At 38.9% G+C, this 12,536-nt stretch overlaps 2 protein-coding genes across 11 annotated transcripts in view; both read left to right on the top strand.

The window, feature by feature from the left end:
• Positions 1 to 4,756, top strand: part of RSBN1 (round spermatid basic protein 1) — a 51,272-nt gene extending 46,516 nt beyond the window's left edge. The window contains exon 7 of the mRNA XM_001110110.4: positions 123 to 4,756. Within this exon, the coding sequence (XP_001110110.1) occupies positions 123 to 596 (474 nt within the window). The 3' untranslated portion in view covers positions 597 to 4,756. The remainder of the gene's footprint in view (positions 1 to 122) is intronic.
• Positions 4,757 to 7,060: 2,304 nt separating this feature from the next.
• The window catches only part of PHTF1 (putative homeodomain transcription factor 1), a 62,186-nt gene continuing 56,710 nt past the window's right edge, over positions 7,061 to 12,536 (top strand). For 5 of the 10 annotated variants that reach the window (XR_013399595.1, XR_013399596.1, XR_013399593.1 and 2 more), the window contains exons 1-3: positions 7,061 to 7,579; positions 7,885 to 7,959; positions 8,926 to 8,982. Coding sequence is in view for 2 of the 10 variants with exons in the window: in XM_001109827.5 (XP_001109827.1) it covers positions 7,915 to 7,959; positions 8,926 to 8,982 (102 nt within the window). In the remaining 8 variants the exon portion in view is untranslated. Of the gene's footprint in view, positions 7,960 to 8,925; positions 8,983 to 12,536 lie in introns of all 10 variants that reach the window. The other 5 variants (XR_013399592.1, XR_013399591.1, XM_077950903.1 and 2 more) reach the window with 2 other exon arrangements.

Raw genomic sequence — 12,536 nt, forward strand, 5'->3', positions numbered from 1 at the left:
TTTAATTTGATTGTTGTTATAACACATTTTGTTTCTACTGTTTTCCTTTGCTAATTATAATATTTCATTTGACTAAATTATTACATGTTTTAAAGTCTCACGTAACTTTTTTCTTTCTTCAGTGCGTACAATGGGTAGATGAAGCTAAACTAAACCAAATGAGGCGGGAAGGCATTCGTTACGCTAGAATTCAGCTTTGCGACAATGACATCTACTTCATCCCTAGAAATGTCATTCATCAGTTCAAAACAGTTTCGGCAGTGTGCAGCTTAGCCTGGCATATAAGGCTTAAACAGTACCATCCTGTTGTGGAAGCCACTCAAAACACAGAAAGCAATTCTAACATGGACTGTGGTTTAACTGGAAAGCGAGAATTAGAAGTTGACTCCCAATGTGTGAGGATAAAAACTGAATCTGAAGAAACATGCACAGAGATTCAGCTGTTGACAACTGCTTCATCATCCTTCCCACCTGCATCAGAACTTAATCTACAGCAAGATCAGAAGACTCAGCCTATTCCAGTTTTAAAAGTGGAAAGTAGACTGGACTCTGACCAGCAACACAATCTGCAAGAACATTCAACCACTTCTGTGTGATATGTACATATTCAAACACATTTTTTAACTTTTTTAAATTTTGATGTGAAGTTATAGTTTTATAACTGGCTTAAGTTAAGTTTTATTGGAGAAATCTTGCCTATAATTCTATAAAGAGAAATGACATTCCACAAATGTCAAGCATATCTTTTTTACACAGATTATGCAAAGTTAAGAGTTGTATCTTATCCCGTTAGTACAGTATGTAATAGTGGGTCTGCTGCTACTTTCTGTTTTAAGGTGTGAGGTAACAATTCAATCTCTTCTTCAAATCAAAATGAGAATTCTCTGGAATAACAGATTCTTATTTGGTAAATTATTCACTTCCCTTAATTTTATCTTGCCTTGTCTCTTGCCATATTTGCTGTTTTTATGGATAAATCAGATTTATGGTTTAGTATTTGTGTCTTTATGGCACAGGTTCAATTTCTACAGTAAAAATGGCATTAGGTTGCAGGAAAGAATTCCTGCATCTGGTACATGGGCAAGTAAGTTATTTAGTTCTAACCACAAATAACAAGTAGTTTCTAAGGAAATTTCAGTGGCTCTCTGGTTTCTTAACAAAAGAGAAAGCACAGCACTTTCTGATCCAAACTGTCTTTTTTTTTGTATCTGTTATTTAAAGCCCAGTGGATATTTCAATTAAAAAAAAATCTAAAGATGAATAGTCCTTGGTCATTCATTATCCATGGCTCATTAATCTCTTCTAGAATATATGCTAACTATGGAAGATATTTTGGGTAAAAGAGATAATGTTGACATGATACTCTATTGTTCTGCTTCCTGGCATCCTCACATTTTGTGGGGATAATTTTGCTTCCTAAACTGATCACAACTATTAAACTTAGAGAATAATAATAGTCTTGCTGATGAGGCTGCCATATTTTGAGCATCAATCTTATGATAAACTATTCTTGTCACTTGGCATCAACCTCTTCATGATAAATATCTACTACTGAGACACTTCAATTCACAGTTTTAACTCGTGAATACCTGGGTTTATTTACTATTACTCTGTGTTGCTATTTTCTAAGAAAGAATACAGCACTAGACTTCATCCTAGAGTTTCAGGCTAATGCTTAGTGCCTGAGTATTTAAATTTTCTTTTCAAACAGGCACAGTTCACGTTGCTAGTATGGTCCTAACTTTCTGTTATTTTAGAATGTTAACATGATTCACATTATACTTTATCTTAGTTAATAATACAATAGGCCTTTTGTTTATTAAAGGAAGAGTTCTCCCCACACCTAAGACCAGATTCTTGTATCTCCCTGGTTACAGTGCAATTTGGAGATTTTTTTTTTTTTTCCTGGATGGTAAGATTTGAAATATTTACATTAACATAGGCAAAAAAAAAAACAAAAAAAAAAACAAAAAAAAAAACCCAAGATGCTGCTTTATTATGTCTGTCACCATGAAAACGTAGCTGCATCTTTTGAAATATCAAATATGAATTTTCTCTAAAATATTCTGAAATAGGTTAAATCTTATATAAATATTACTTTGTGCAATATTGTTGTGTAGTTAAATGCATATTAGCAAAGTATAGAGGTCACTGTGTAAACAGATAGAAAAGTAACCATCAGCAAATACTGCAGTGATTAGTTAGAATCTGTATTATTCCTTATATATATGTATATGTATGTATTCTCTGTTACAAAGGATGAAGACAAATAGGGATACATTTCAATGTAAACCATTTATGAATTGGAAGTGATGTTGGCTTTAGTTATCTTTGTAAATAAGGTAATTAGAATGGTATGAAAGGTAATGTGATTATTGCAGGGGTGTTTTTAAATCTTGGGTATAAATTCTAGGGTAAATTCCAGTTTATCAATACTAATTTTTAACAGGACCTGCCTTTCAGGGTGTTTTTTTGTTGTTTTGTTGGGGAGGGGTTTAATCACAAAGTGTGTGGGTTTGGGTTACTTCTTGTTTTTATTTTTCTGTCCAGAAGAGCTTTACCAGGCTGTGCAAAGTAAAATTCTTCTCAGGCAACATTTGCTTTTAAAAATAATCATGAAGAGAAGGCTGTTAAAGCAAAAAAAAATTTTTTTTTTAATTTTTTCTTGTCTTCCAAGATCCGATTTCCCCATCTCCCACTTGCCATCCAGCAGATGCCATCTGTCATCCAAGCTGGTCATTGCTAATAAACAAGGAGACTGTCTCCTGACAGCCAGCACTGTGTATTATCACTCAGGAACCAGCGGATCTGCAAAGACCTACAATCAAAAGCAAATCCCCATTTTCCTTTTATAAAACATTCTACCCTCACCTCCAATATAAACACATTAAGAGTACAATAAAAATGTTTAAAATCATGTACTAATAAATTCATTGTATGTTAGAATTGCAATAGAATGGAGAGAAACATTTAGCTAGTAATGTATCTGAAAACTGAATGTCCTATGTGAGTATTAGATTTTAATAGCATGCTTTAAAGACTGATGAATATAAAAGCAGAAGTTTTGCGTTTTTTACTGCTTTCAAAGCTGTATCCTAGTTTAGTGATACAAATGATTGCAATTTTTCTAAATCATTAAATTATTTGGTTTGGTGGAGTGAGGCATGGAGCAATCTGGCGTCTTCTGATTTGTTAAAGTAGTGATGGGAGTGAAGTTGTAACTGAAATTTAAGCTGATCTTCCTTTTTGATATATTATCCGTTGTGCCAGCTCTTGAGATTACTTGCACAATGTGGCTATAAGTTTTAATATTTTGTGGAGCAGAGGGATGGTTTTTAAATGTGCTTATGGAAAGGACCCAATAAATGAATATTCCTAACTTAGTAAAGTAGAATAATTTCATGGTACCCATTAAAAAGGATAAAAGTCTTCCTCTTGCCCCAGAAGTAATTCTTGATACCAAGATATGCTAGGAGTAGGATGATTCAAAGCGGTAACCCAAATTCATAAAGCAATAATAATGAAAACCTACATAGTATGTTCCCTCCTCCAAAGTTTTAACTCTAAAAATTGATTCCTAGGTTTAATTGTACTTTTAATTTGCTTATTCAGTACTTAGAATTTGTTTAACTGGTACTTTTATTATTTTTTAGTGAAAGACTTTTGAAAAGTGCCCTTTCCCCTTAAGAGACAGTTGGAATACCAGTTGACTGATATTATAAGCTCTTATTGGGGGGAAAAAGGAGCTTATTAAAGTTCTTTACTAAACTTTGGGAAAAGATGTCTTGCATCAGTCTTACTAGGCATAAAAGTCACACTTAATGACTGGAAAAAACTTGCTTATTGCCTTTCCTTATATAAATATTGTCTAGAATGAAAGCTAATATAGGAACAAGACTCCCAAATCCATGAAAACCCTTAGTGAATATATTCTTAATCATTAATATTAGCCCATTATATTTTCATCTGTATTTGCCATAAAAAATTTATTTGCATTTATGCCTTTAGGATAATTTTGTATCTTTCTAATCTTTTATCATTGCTACACGTTTTTAAAAAAGAATCTTTCACTAGCACATGCCAGAGGTTCACATCTGTGCTGTTTTGTTTTTCAAACAGGTTGTAGCTGTATTTATTGGCCATGCAAGTAGAGGAAATGCACAGTACAAATGTTTTTCTTTAGCACGTAAGGGACCTATCCTTGTCTTGAAAGTTTGTTACTTTAAAAGCAAGTATCTCTCCATAAATATTATGGCCTTCCATTTTCTTCATACATTTTTTAGGATCCACTTGTGCATGTAGTTGAGACCACTGTCTCTTAAAATATAGCACTTTTCAATTCTCTCTGAAGAAATACTTATGTACTACTATCACATGTTGTAAATTTTCATGTAATAGTGTTTTCTGTGACTAAACTCCATTTTGATTGGCAGCTAAGACTTTTTTTCCTGTGGCTTTTATTTATCTAAGAGGTCTTTGCATATAGATGAAATGTATATTTGCCTGGCGGACTATTTGCGTTGTGTGGCCTTAGTTTGTTTATTGACATTAACAAGTGTTTTAAAAAGGTTTTTAATGAATAGTCTTAAATCTAAATTTGTGTGAATAATCCTTTTAACACAGTGCTTTTTTGTAGCTGTCTAAGTGTGTTAAATTGTTAAGCTATTTCTTTGTAAAATAGGACAATGGAATGCATAGTTTTTTTTTTTTTCCTGTAAAGTATTTTTTTAATAAACAAAGTCTGATTTGTCCTTTACTGGTGTTTCATCACAAAATGCATAGCATATGCGAGTTCTAAATACCTGGAACCTATTTTTAGAGGACGAATCCTTCACCTACTTTATCCCCTACTACAAAAAATTTTTTTAGAAAATCTTAGGACTTTTCTTTCTAAAGATGTCTGGGGAAAATTCCATCCATATTGAGATGCAATTAGTTTAGGGGAAGAAGAAAAAATCACTTGGCATTTGTTGTAGTTAATGCCTCTTAATTGCTTAAATTAGTGTGTATCTACTTAAAAGGACAGTCTTAAATTTGTATTCTGGTGATGTGGATTTTCTTGAAGTTCATTGAGTATTAATGAAGATGGCGTATAGACTTTTATGTCATTGATGTATTAATGCAACACCACAAAATGGATTTCTTTCCTCATCAGTTTTTGTGTGAACTTACCTTTAATTGAGGTACCTTTCCTAAGCACTGATAGCCTTTGATTCTGATTAGGAAAGGAAAAGAAAGGGACTTCACAGTTTTTGAGTAACTGCCATGGGCCAGGAAGTTTGTATGAGGGTATCTCATTTAATCCTCACATCCTTAAGAAGGCAACTATCTCCAAAATACAGGTGAGAAAACAGGCTTGTTAGTTGAATAAATTGCCTAAGATCACAGATTATTGGTTGGGAGCAAGGATTCATACCTTGTTCTCTGGTAGCCTTAGGAAGCACTGAATAGTTTCCAACAGGGCACCTGAAAAATGGTTTGCTACTTAACCACTATCCTCTAATACTACTTACCTGATTTAGTTCCTCCACACACTGCCCGGAAAATCTTTTGTGTGCCAAACAATGAAGTAAAGTACTTTTGCTATTAATGTAATTGAGGTTAAATATTTACGTGTGCAAAATTCGACGTTTTTCACTTGTCATTTATCTTTCTTTTTTTTCAAGTTGGTCATTTGTCTTGAAGCCCAACAGAATTGTAATGTTTAGCACTAACGAAAGGAAAAGCTGTCAAGGATTAAAAGGAAACCACTGCCAATGTGTGCAATGTAAAAAGGATAAAATAATTTTTACTTTATTTGAGACAGGGTCTCTTGCCTAGGCTGAAGTGCAGTGGCGCAATCATAGCTCACTACAGCCTCGAACTCTTGTGCTCAGACGAATCCTCCCGCCTCAGTCTTCGAAGCAGGTGGGACTACAGGTGCGTGCCACCATCTCCGGCTAATTTTTTTTTTTTTTTTTTTTTTTTTTAGAGATGGGGTCTGGCCATGTTGCTAAGGCTGGTCTCAAATTCCTGAGCTCAAGCGACATTTCCGCTTTGGCCTCCCAAAGCGCCCGGATTGCAGGCGTGAGCCACTGCGCCCAGTCTGGGGGAAATAATTTGTAAAACTTAGTCCTGTGGGAGTTATTTTAGCTTAGTCGATTTCCTCATACGTGAAATGGGATAACTTCCACCTGGTACCCACTCAATAGATGATAAGAAATAATGTCTGTAAAACCGCGCCTTTTAGCCTTTCTTAAGTGGAAGCTATCATCTGTCATTAGCTTTCTCTGACCCAGATGCTACAGGCTGTGGGCCAACAAGAACACAGCTTCAAATAAGGTGGGGAGAATGACTAAGGGGACAGTGTTCCATTAATGGCCAAAAAAAAAAAAAAAAAGGAAAGCAGCTTAAAAATCCTTTTAATGTATCCTTAAATATTCACTTTAGGGTTCAACCTTTCTTTCCTTTCTCCTGACCTCTATCGGCCCTAATTAACGTGTTCCCGCCGCCACCTAACTTTACCCTATTTTGGAAAAAGCTGTGACTGCCCAATACTTGTCCCTCTTTTTCCCCTACCTTTGAGCCCCAGAAAGCTCCAGACCCAGAGCTGCTGAGGGGCGGGAGAGGAAGGGAGTCACTAAGCCGCAGCCTGGCCCTTCCTCCCAGGGCAGCGTAAATTCACATAAACATTCATTCATTCACTCAACAAACATTGGGAACCTAAGTGTCACGTTCGTGCCAGGCCCCAGTCTCTGACCTCATGGAGCCCACAGCCCACTGGGGAACAGAGATTAAGCCATGAAACACGAAGATGAGTGCCACAAAGACATGAGCCGGGAGCTACTAGAGTATCAGGACCGACCTCCTTTAGACCGCTGGATGGGAGAGTCGTTTGTGAGGAAGTGACTTTTAAGCGGAGGGCTGAAGGGTGATCTGAGGGAGCTGCTCTTGGCCACCGATCGCCGCGCGGCTCCCCAGGCCCTTGGACCCGGAGCCTGGACCTAGGCGGGGCGGGAAGGCCCGGGCCAGGGGCGGAGCCACCTCGGCGGCGAAAGCCGGAAAGCGGAAGCCGAAGGCTGCTACCCGGTGGTCGGCTGAGCGGCTCTAGCCCAGCTCTCAGACGGCTGAGTCACTGCCGCCCGGCCCGGCCCGGAAAAGACGAGCGCCGCCGCCGCCGCCGCGGCCGCCTCTCGGGTTCCCGGGCTCTCGGGGTCCCGGGCCTTTGCACCTGTCTTTTCCAGCTGGGCACACCTTTTGCTGTCGCCGTGGCGACTGGCGGCCTAGCGAAGACCTCCTTTACTTTTAATCCCCCTCGTTTTCCAGTCCATTCTCTGCTTATTTTCTGATCAGTCCGTGACCCTCTAGGCGGGCTCGGACCCGCGATCGATTTGCCGCCCTCAGGGCGCTGGGCAGCCCGGCTGCCTCCGGGGCTGGGGCTGCCTCCGCGGTCTCCATGGTAACGGTCTCGCCGGCGTTTCCGCCTAGGTGGGAAGATGCGGCCTGCCCTGCCCGCCGCCTCGCCCCCGGCCTTACGGTGGGACCCCGGGCACTGAGGACGAAGGTCCCGGGCGCCGGCCCGCGGGGCAACGGGCGCTAGGTGAGAGCCGGACGCCGGGGAGCGAAGGAGGCGGGTGCCGGGCGACTCCAGCGGCCGCCCCTGCCCCTCCCCCGCACCCAGGAACACGCTCGCCCGAAATATTGCAGAGGCTTCTCCGGTCGCCGCTGCGCCAGTTTTTGTTTGTTTGTTTGTTTGTTTGTTTGTTTGTTGTGTTTTCCCTGGCAAACAGCTGGAGAAAGAGCAGCTCATGGAGAGGCTGAGAGAAGCGGTTTTTGAGTCCTACCCAAATTGGGAGAGTAACCTTCAGCAGCTGGACTCACCGACTGGTTTTCCTTCATTTTCAGTGAAATCCCATTCTCTGGCTGGAGACACAGATGGCCTCGAATGAGAGAGATGCTATATCGTGGTACCAAAAGAAGGTAATACCAATATATATATATTTTATTTGTAACGCATTCTTCCTGCAAAAAGCTCTCACAAATAGTATATTACTTTCCCCTGAGTTTGGTAGTGCCAGGTGTTCATGTATACTTCAACATAAATGGAAAAAAAAAAAAAGATGTACAAGGTCATTATGTTTTTTAAACCCGGTTCCAGGTCCTGGAATAAGGTTTACAGGCCACCTCCCTTCTCCAGGCTGCGTACACAATGCCACCGCAATGCTTTGAAAGTTTGCTTCTGATCAAACTGCTTAAAAACAAAAAAGACATGAAACCTTAATCTGCACAGCTCAGATTGATACTATTAACAGTCTTATTGAGCTGTTCCTTGTATTTTATTCCTCTCTAGTTTTTCTATTGCTGTTTTCCTTAATAAGTGGATTTGATTTTTTTTTTTTTTTTTTGAGACGGAGTTTCGCTCTCGTTGCCCAGGCTGGAGGGCAATGGCGCAATCTCGGCTCACTGCAACATCCGCCTCCCGGGCTCAAGCTGTTCTCCTGCCTCAGCCTCCGGAGTAGCTGGGATCACAGGCGCCCACCACCACGCCTGGCTAATTTTTTGTATTTTTAGTAGAGACTGGATTTCACCATGTTGTTCAGGCTGGTCTCAAACTGCTGACCTCAGGTGATCCACCCATCTCCACCTCCCAAAGTGCTAGAATTACAGGTGTTAGCCACCATGCCCGCCCAAGAAGTGGAAATATCTTTTAAGGTAATATTTAATTTGAAATGTTTTGGGCATTGCTTTTGAATTTACTTTTAGGTCCAGCTATTTTAGATATTTGAAAGAAACAGTCCTTGGAAGTATTAATTTATTCTAACCCCTGAGTAGCACAAACATTTTCCACATAGCATATTGATACTTAATAGGCTCATGACTTTTGTGAGGCTTGACTTAGGTAAGGATTTCCTTTGCATCGTTTAAATACACTACTCCCTCTTTCAGATTGGAGCCTACGATCAGCAGATATGGGAAAAGTCAATCGAACAGACTCAGATTAAGGTAAATTGGTTTCTTTGATTCTGCCTATGTTTCACTGCATTAATATGAAGAGTGGAATTGTACTTACCTGGTAAACTCTCACTTAACTACCAGTATGGCATTCTTTAATCTTTGAAGGTTATAAGAAAAACAGTGCAAGCATAATGAGAAGTGACACTTGATTTTTGGCCTCACTATCAGGAAAACAGAAAGGGGTGAGTTGGTCTGTGATGAATTAGAGAGCAAATGTCCCATGTAAATAGGGCTGGGTTACTTAGCTCTGGCCAGTTTTTACTACATGGCAGTGCAGGTCCAAATATTGCCAGAGTTTCAGATTTTTCAAGAGAAGCTGGAAATACACATTTTTATATGAAATATATTGTGCATTTTATGTCAGATTTTTAAGAGACTCTTCCTTTTCTTCCTCCTCCTCTGCAAGCCAAATAAAATCCATTTGTGGCCTGAATCCAGCGTATGGTCCCCTATTTTATTCAATCACTAGCTTAGAGTATGGGTTTTTGTTTGTTTGTTTTGTTATGTTTTTGAGACGGAATCTCACTCTGTCGCCCAGGCTGGAGTGCAGTGGCATGATCTTGGCTCACTGCAAGCTCCGCCTCCCGGGTTCATGCCATTCTCCTGCCTCAACCTCCCGAGTCGCTGGGACTACAGGCGCCCACCACCACGCCTGGCTAATTTTTTTTTTTGTATTTTTAGTAGAGATGAGGTTTCACCGTGTTAGCCAAGATGGTCTCGATCTCCTGACCTTGTGATCTGCCCGCCTCCGCCTCGCAAAATGCTGGGATTACAGGCATGAGCCACCACGCCTGGCCTAGACTATGGTTTTAAGTTTTTCAGATTCTTAAACTTTTTTCTACACAGCTCTTAGAACTGAGAGGATTCTTATTTTATACTAACCAAGTGACCAAAAACTGATATGTAATTCAGAATGCCAGTTTATTAACTTATAATAGGGGAGGAGAGGGTTAAATCATCTTCTAATATTCCAAGGTCAGAGTTGTGGGTTAAGCCATTTGGGGATGCTGGTACAAATTCGTCATGGAATGGTTGCTTGGTAACCAAATGTAATTGGATAGTCTTGAGATGTGGAAAAGCCTAAAGAACTATCCTTGGTCCTCAAAAGAATGTAACTGTCTGCAACTTTAATACTTAAATCTTACGGATACAGGGCCTCACTTCCTTGGAAAGTACTGATAAATGCCAGCTGATTCTTGTTTTTGGATTATCTTTTAGAAAGTTTTGCTGCAGACTCTTCATTAATAATTTAAAAAACCTGGGTGAATACAACTTAATATTATCTGTTGTGTTAAATAGACCAATCAAGTAGAAAGCTACTTGAACGACAAGTAGCCGACTAACTTTTCACAATTTGGTATAGTCCTTGATTATTTATATTAATGGGAGATGGGGTTAGGATGAATAAGTCCCGGGATTTTATTTTGTAATTCTCTAAATCCTGTCCCGTTATTTTTTTGTGAGCTGCTAAACATCATTGATAGTAAGTATGGTATAATGGAAACAGCATAGAAGTGGAGTCTGATCTTGTTTTGTGATCTCTAGCCTTGTGATCTAACCTTCTTTTAGCCAATTTAAAGATTTCCTTCACTCTTTTTTTTTTTTTTCTTTTTCTTTTTTGAGACAGAGTCTCGCTCTGTCACCCTGGCTAGAGTGCAGTGGCGTGATCTCGGCTCACTGCCAGCTCCACCTCCCCAGTTCACGCCATACTCCTGTCTTAGCCTCCTGAATAGCTGGGACTACAGGCACCCGCCACCATGCCCGGCTAATTTTTTGTATTTTTTTTTTTTTAGTAGAGATGGGGTTTCACTGTGTAGGCCAGGATAGTCTCCATCTCCTGACCTCGTGATCCACCTGCCTTGGCCTCCCAAAGTACTGGGATTACAGGCGTGAGCCACTGCGCCCGGCCTGATTTCCTTCACTCTTATTTCCATGCTATTTAAAACATACCTTCCTTTTAGTGCACCATATGAAAGTTATTTGTTAACCTGTGTGTGTTCATAGGCCTTAAGGGTAGGAAGTGTGTTTGTTTCCTACTCTGAGAACATCTTGATTCATACTGAGAACTCTGTTGCTATAGTTAATTGAACCCTATCCATCATGCATGTTTTTACTCATTGTTCTCTCATAGGGTAAACTGCCTAATCATGCCTTAATGTGTGCTTCTGAATTTAGCAGCAGTGGAAAGAATGAAATGTAAAATAACTATAAACATTTACTGAGCTTTCAGTGTGATAGTAGAAAGCTGGAAAAAAAATTACTCAACTAATGTGCCACACTTATACTAGGTGCTGAGAATACAGTGAAAAAGATAAATGTGATGCCTTCGTGGGTTTCACTGTCTAACAGTGATGGGAGAAAAGCCAAGATATCTTTTTAATATGCTTAAGTCTTAAAAAATGACCGAAGTATAGCATACAAAAAAATTAATGCTAAATTTAAAAATACATTAACACAAATACAATTTTTTGAAAACAAAAAAAGAACAAATAAGCAAAAAAAAATTAAAATAAAAATATTAACATCATATCACAGTACTGTTATATAATTAAAAATATATATGTAAAAGTATAATTCAGAATTATAAAAGACATAAATTTTAAAAATCTTAACTTGGATCATGAAAAATGGTACGAACTTTTCCATAAGTGTTTATTGAACTACAATGTTTAAGGCATTTTGTTGGGTGCTGAGCACAAGAGGAAAAGTACTAACAAACAGAAGTATAAGACTTGTTTAAAGTAAGAGCAAGTAAGTAGCCCAATGTGATTGGAGAATAAGGTACACAGATGGAGTGATAGGCCATAAATCTATTTGGAGATTACTTGACTGCTTTACTAAGAACTTTAGATACTATTCTGTAGAAAATTGAAAGGTTTTAATGGTTTTTGAGTAGAGGAGTCACATCATATCTGTGTTTTTGAAAGACAGAAATAAAAATATAGACATAAAATTATGAAATTATGGAATATTTCCAGAGTCGTACTTATTATTCTTAATGTCTATATTAACAAAAAATGTCTAGTTTGACTAGGAAGGAAGATTTATAATGAATAATATTAATATTGAATAATCTAGAGAAAGAAAATAGTAATCAACCAAAGTAAAACAGGAAAAGAAATACCAAAAATAAAACGAAAGCATCCATTACATATTTATTTAACAAATATTTGTTGACTGCTTACCTACCATGTGTCAGACACTAGCTATGCCTACATAATGGTGAGTAAAAACATTCAATCTTTTTTTTTTTTTTTTTCTGAGACAGGGTCTGGCCCTGTTGCCCAGGTTGGAGTGCAGTGGCATGAACACAGCTCCACTGCAGCCTCAACCTCCTGGGCTCAAGTGATTCTCCCACCTTAGCCTCCTGAGTAACTGGGACCACAGGCATGCACCAACAGGCTTGGATAATTTTTAAATTTTTTGTAGAGACAAGGTCTTGCCATGTTGTCCAGGCTGGTCTCGAATTCCTGAGCTCAAGCAACGCTTCCACCTTGGCCTCCCAAAATGCTGGGATTATAGGTGTGAGACACTCTGCCCAA

This window comes from Macaca mulatta, chromosome 1, assembly GCF_049350105.2.
Source record: "Macaca mulatta isolate MMU2019108-1 chromosome 1, T2T-MMU8v2.0, whole genome shotgun sequence".
NCBI classification, from domain to species: domain Eukaryota; kingdom Metazoa; phylum Chordata; class Mammalia; order Primates; family Cercopithecidae; genus Macaca; species Macaca mulatta.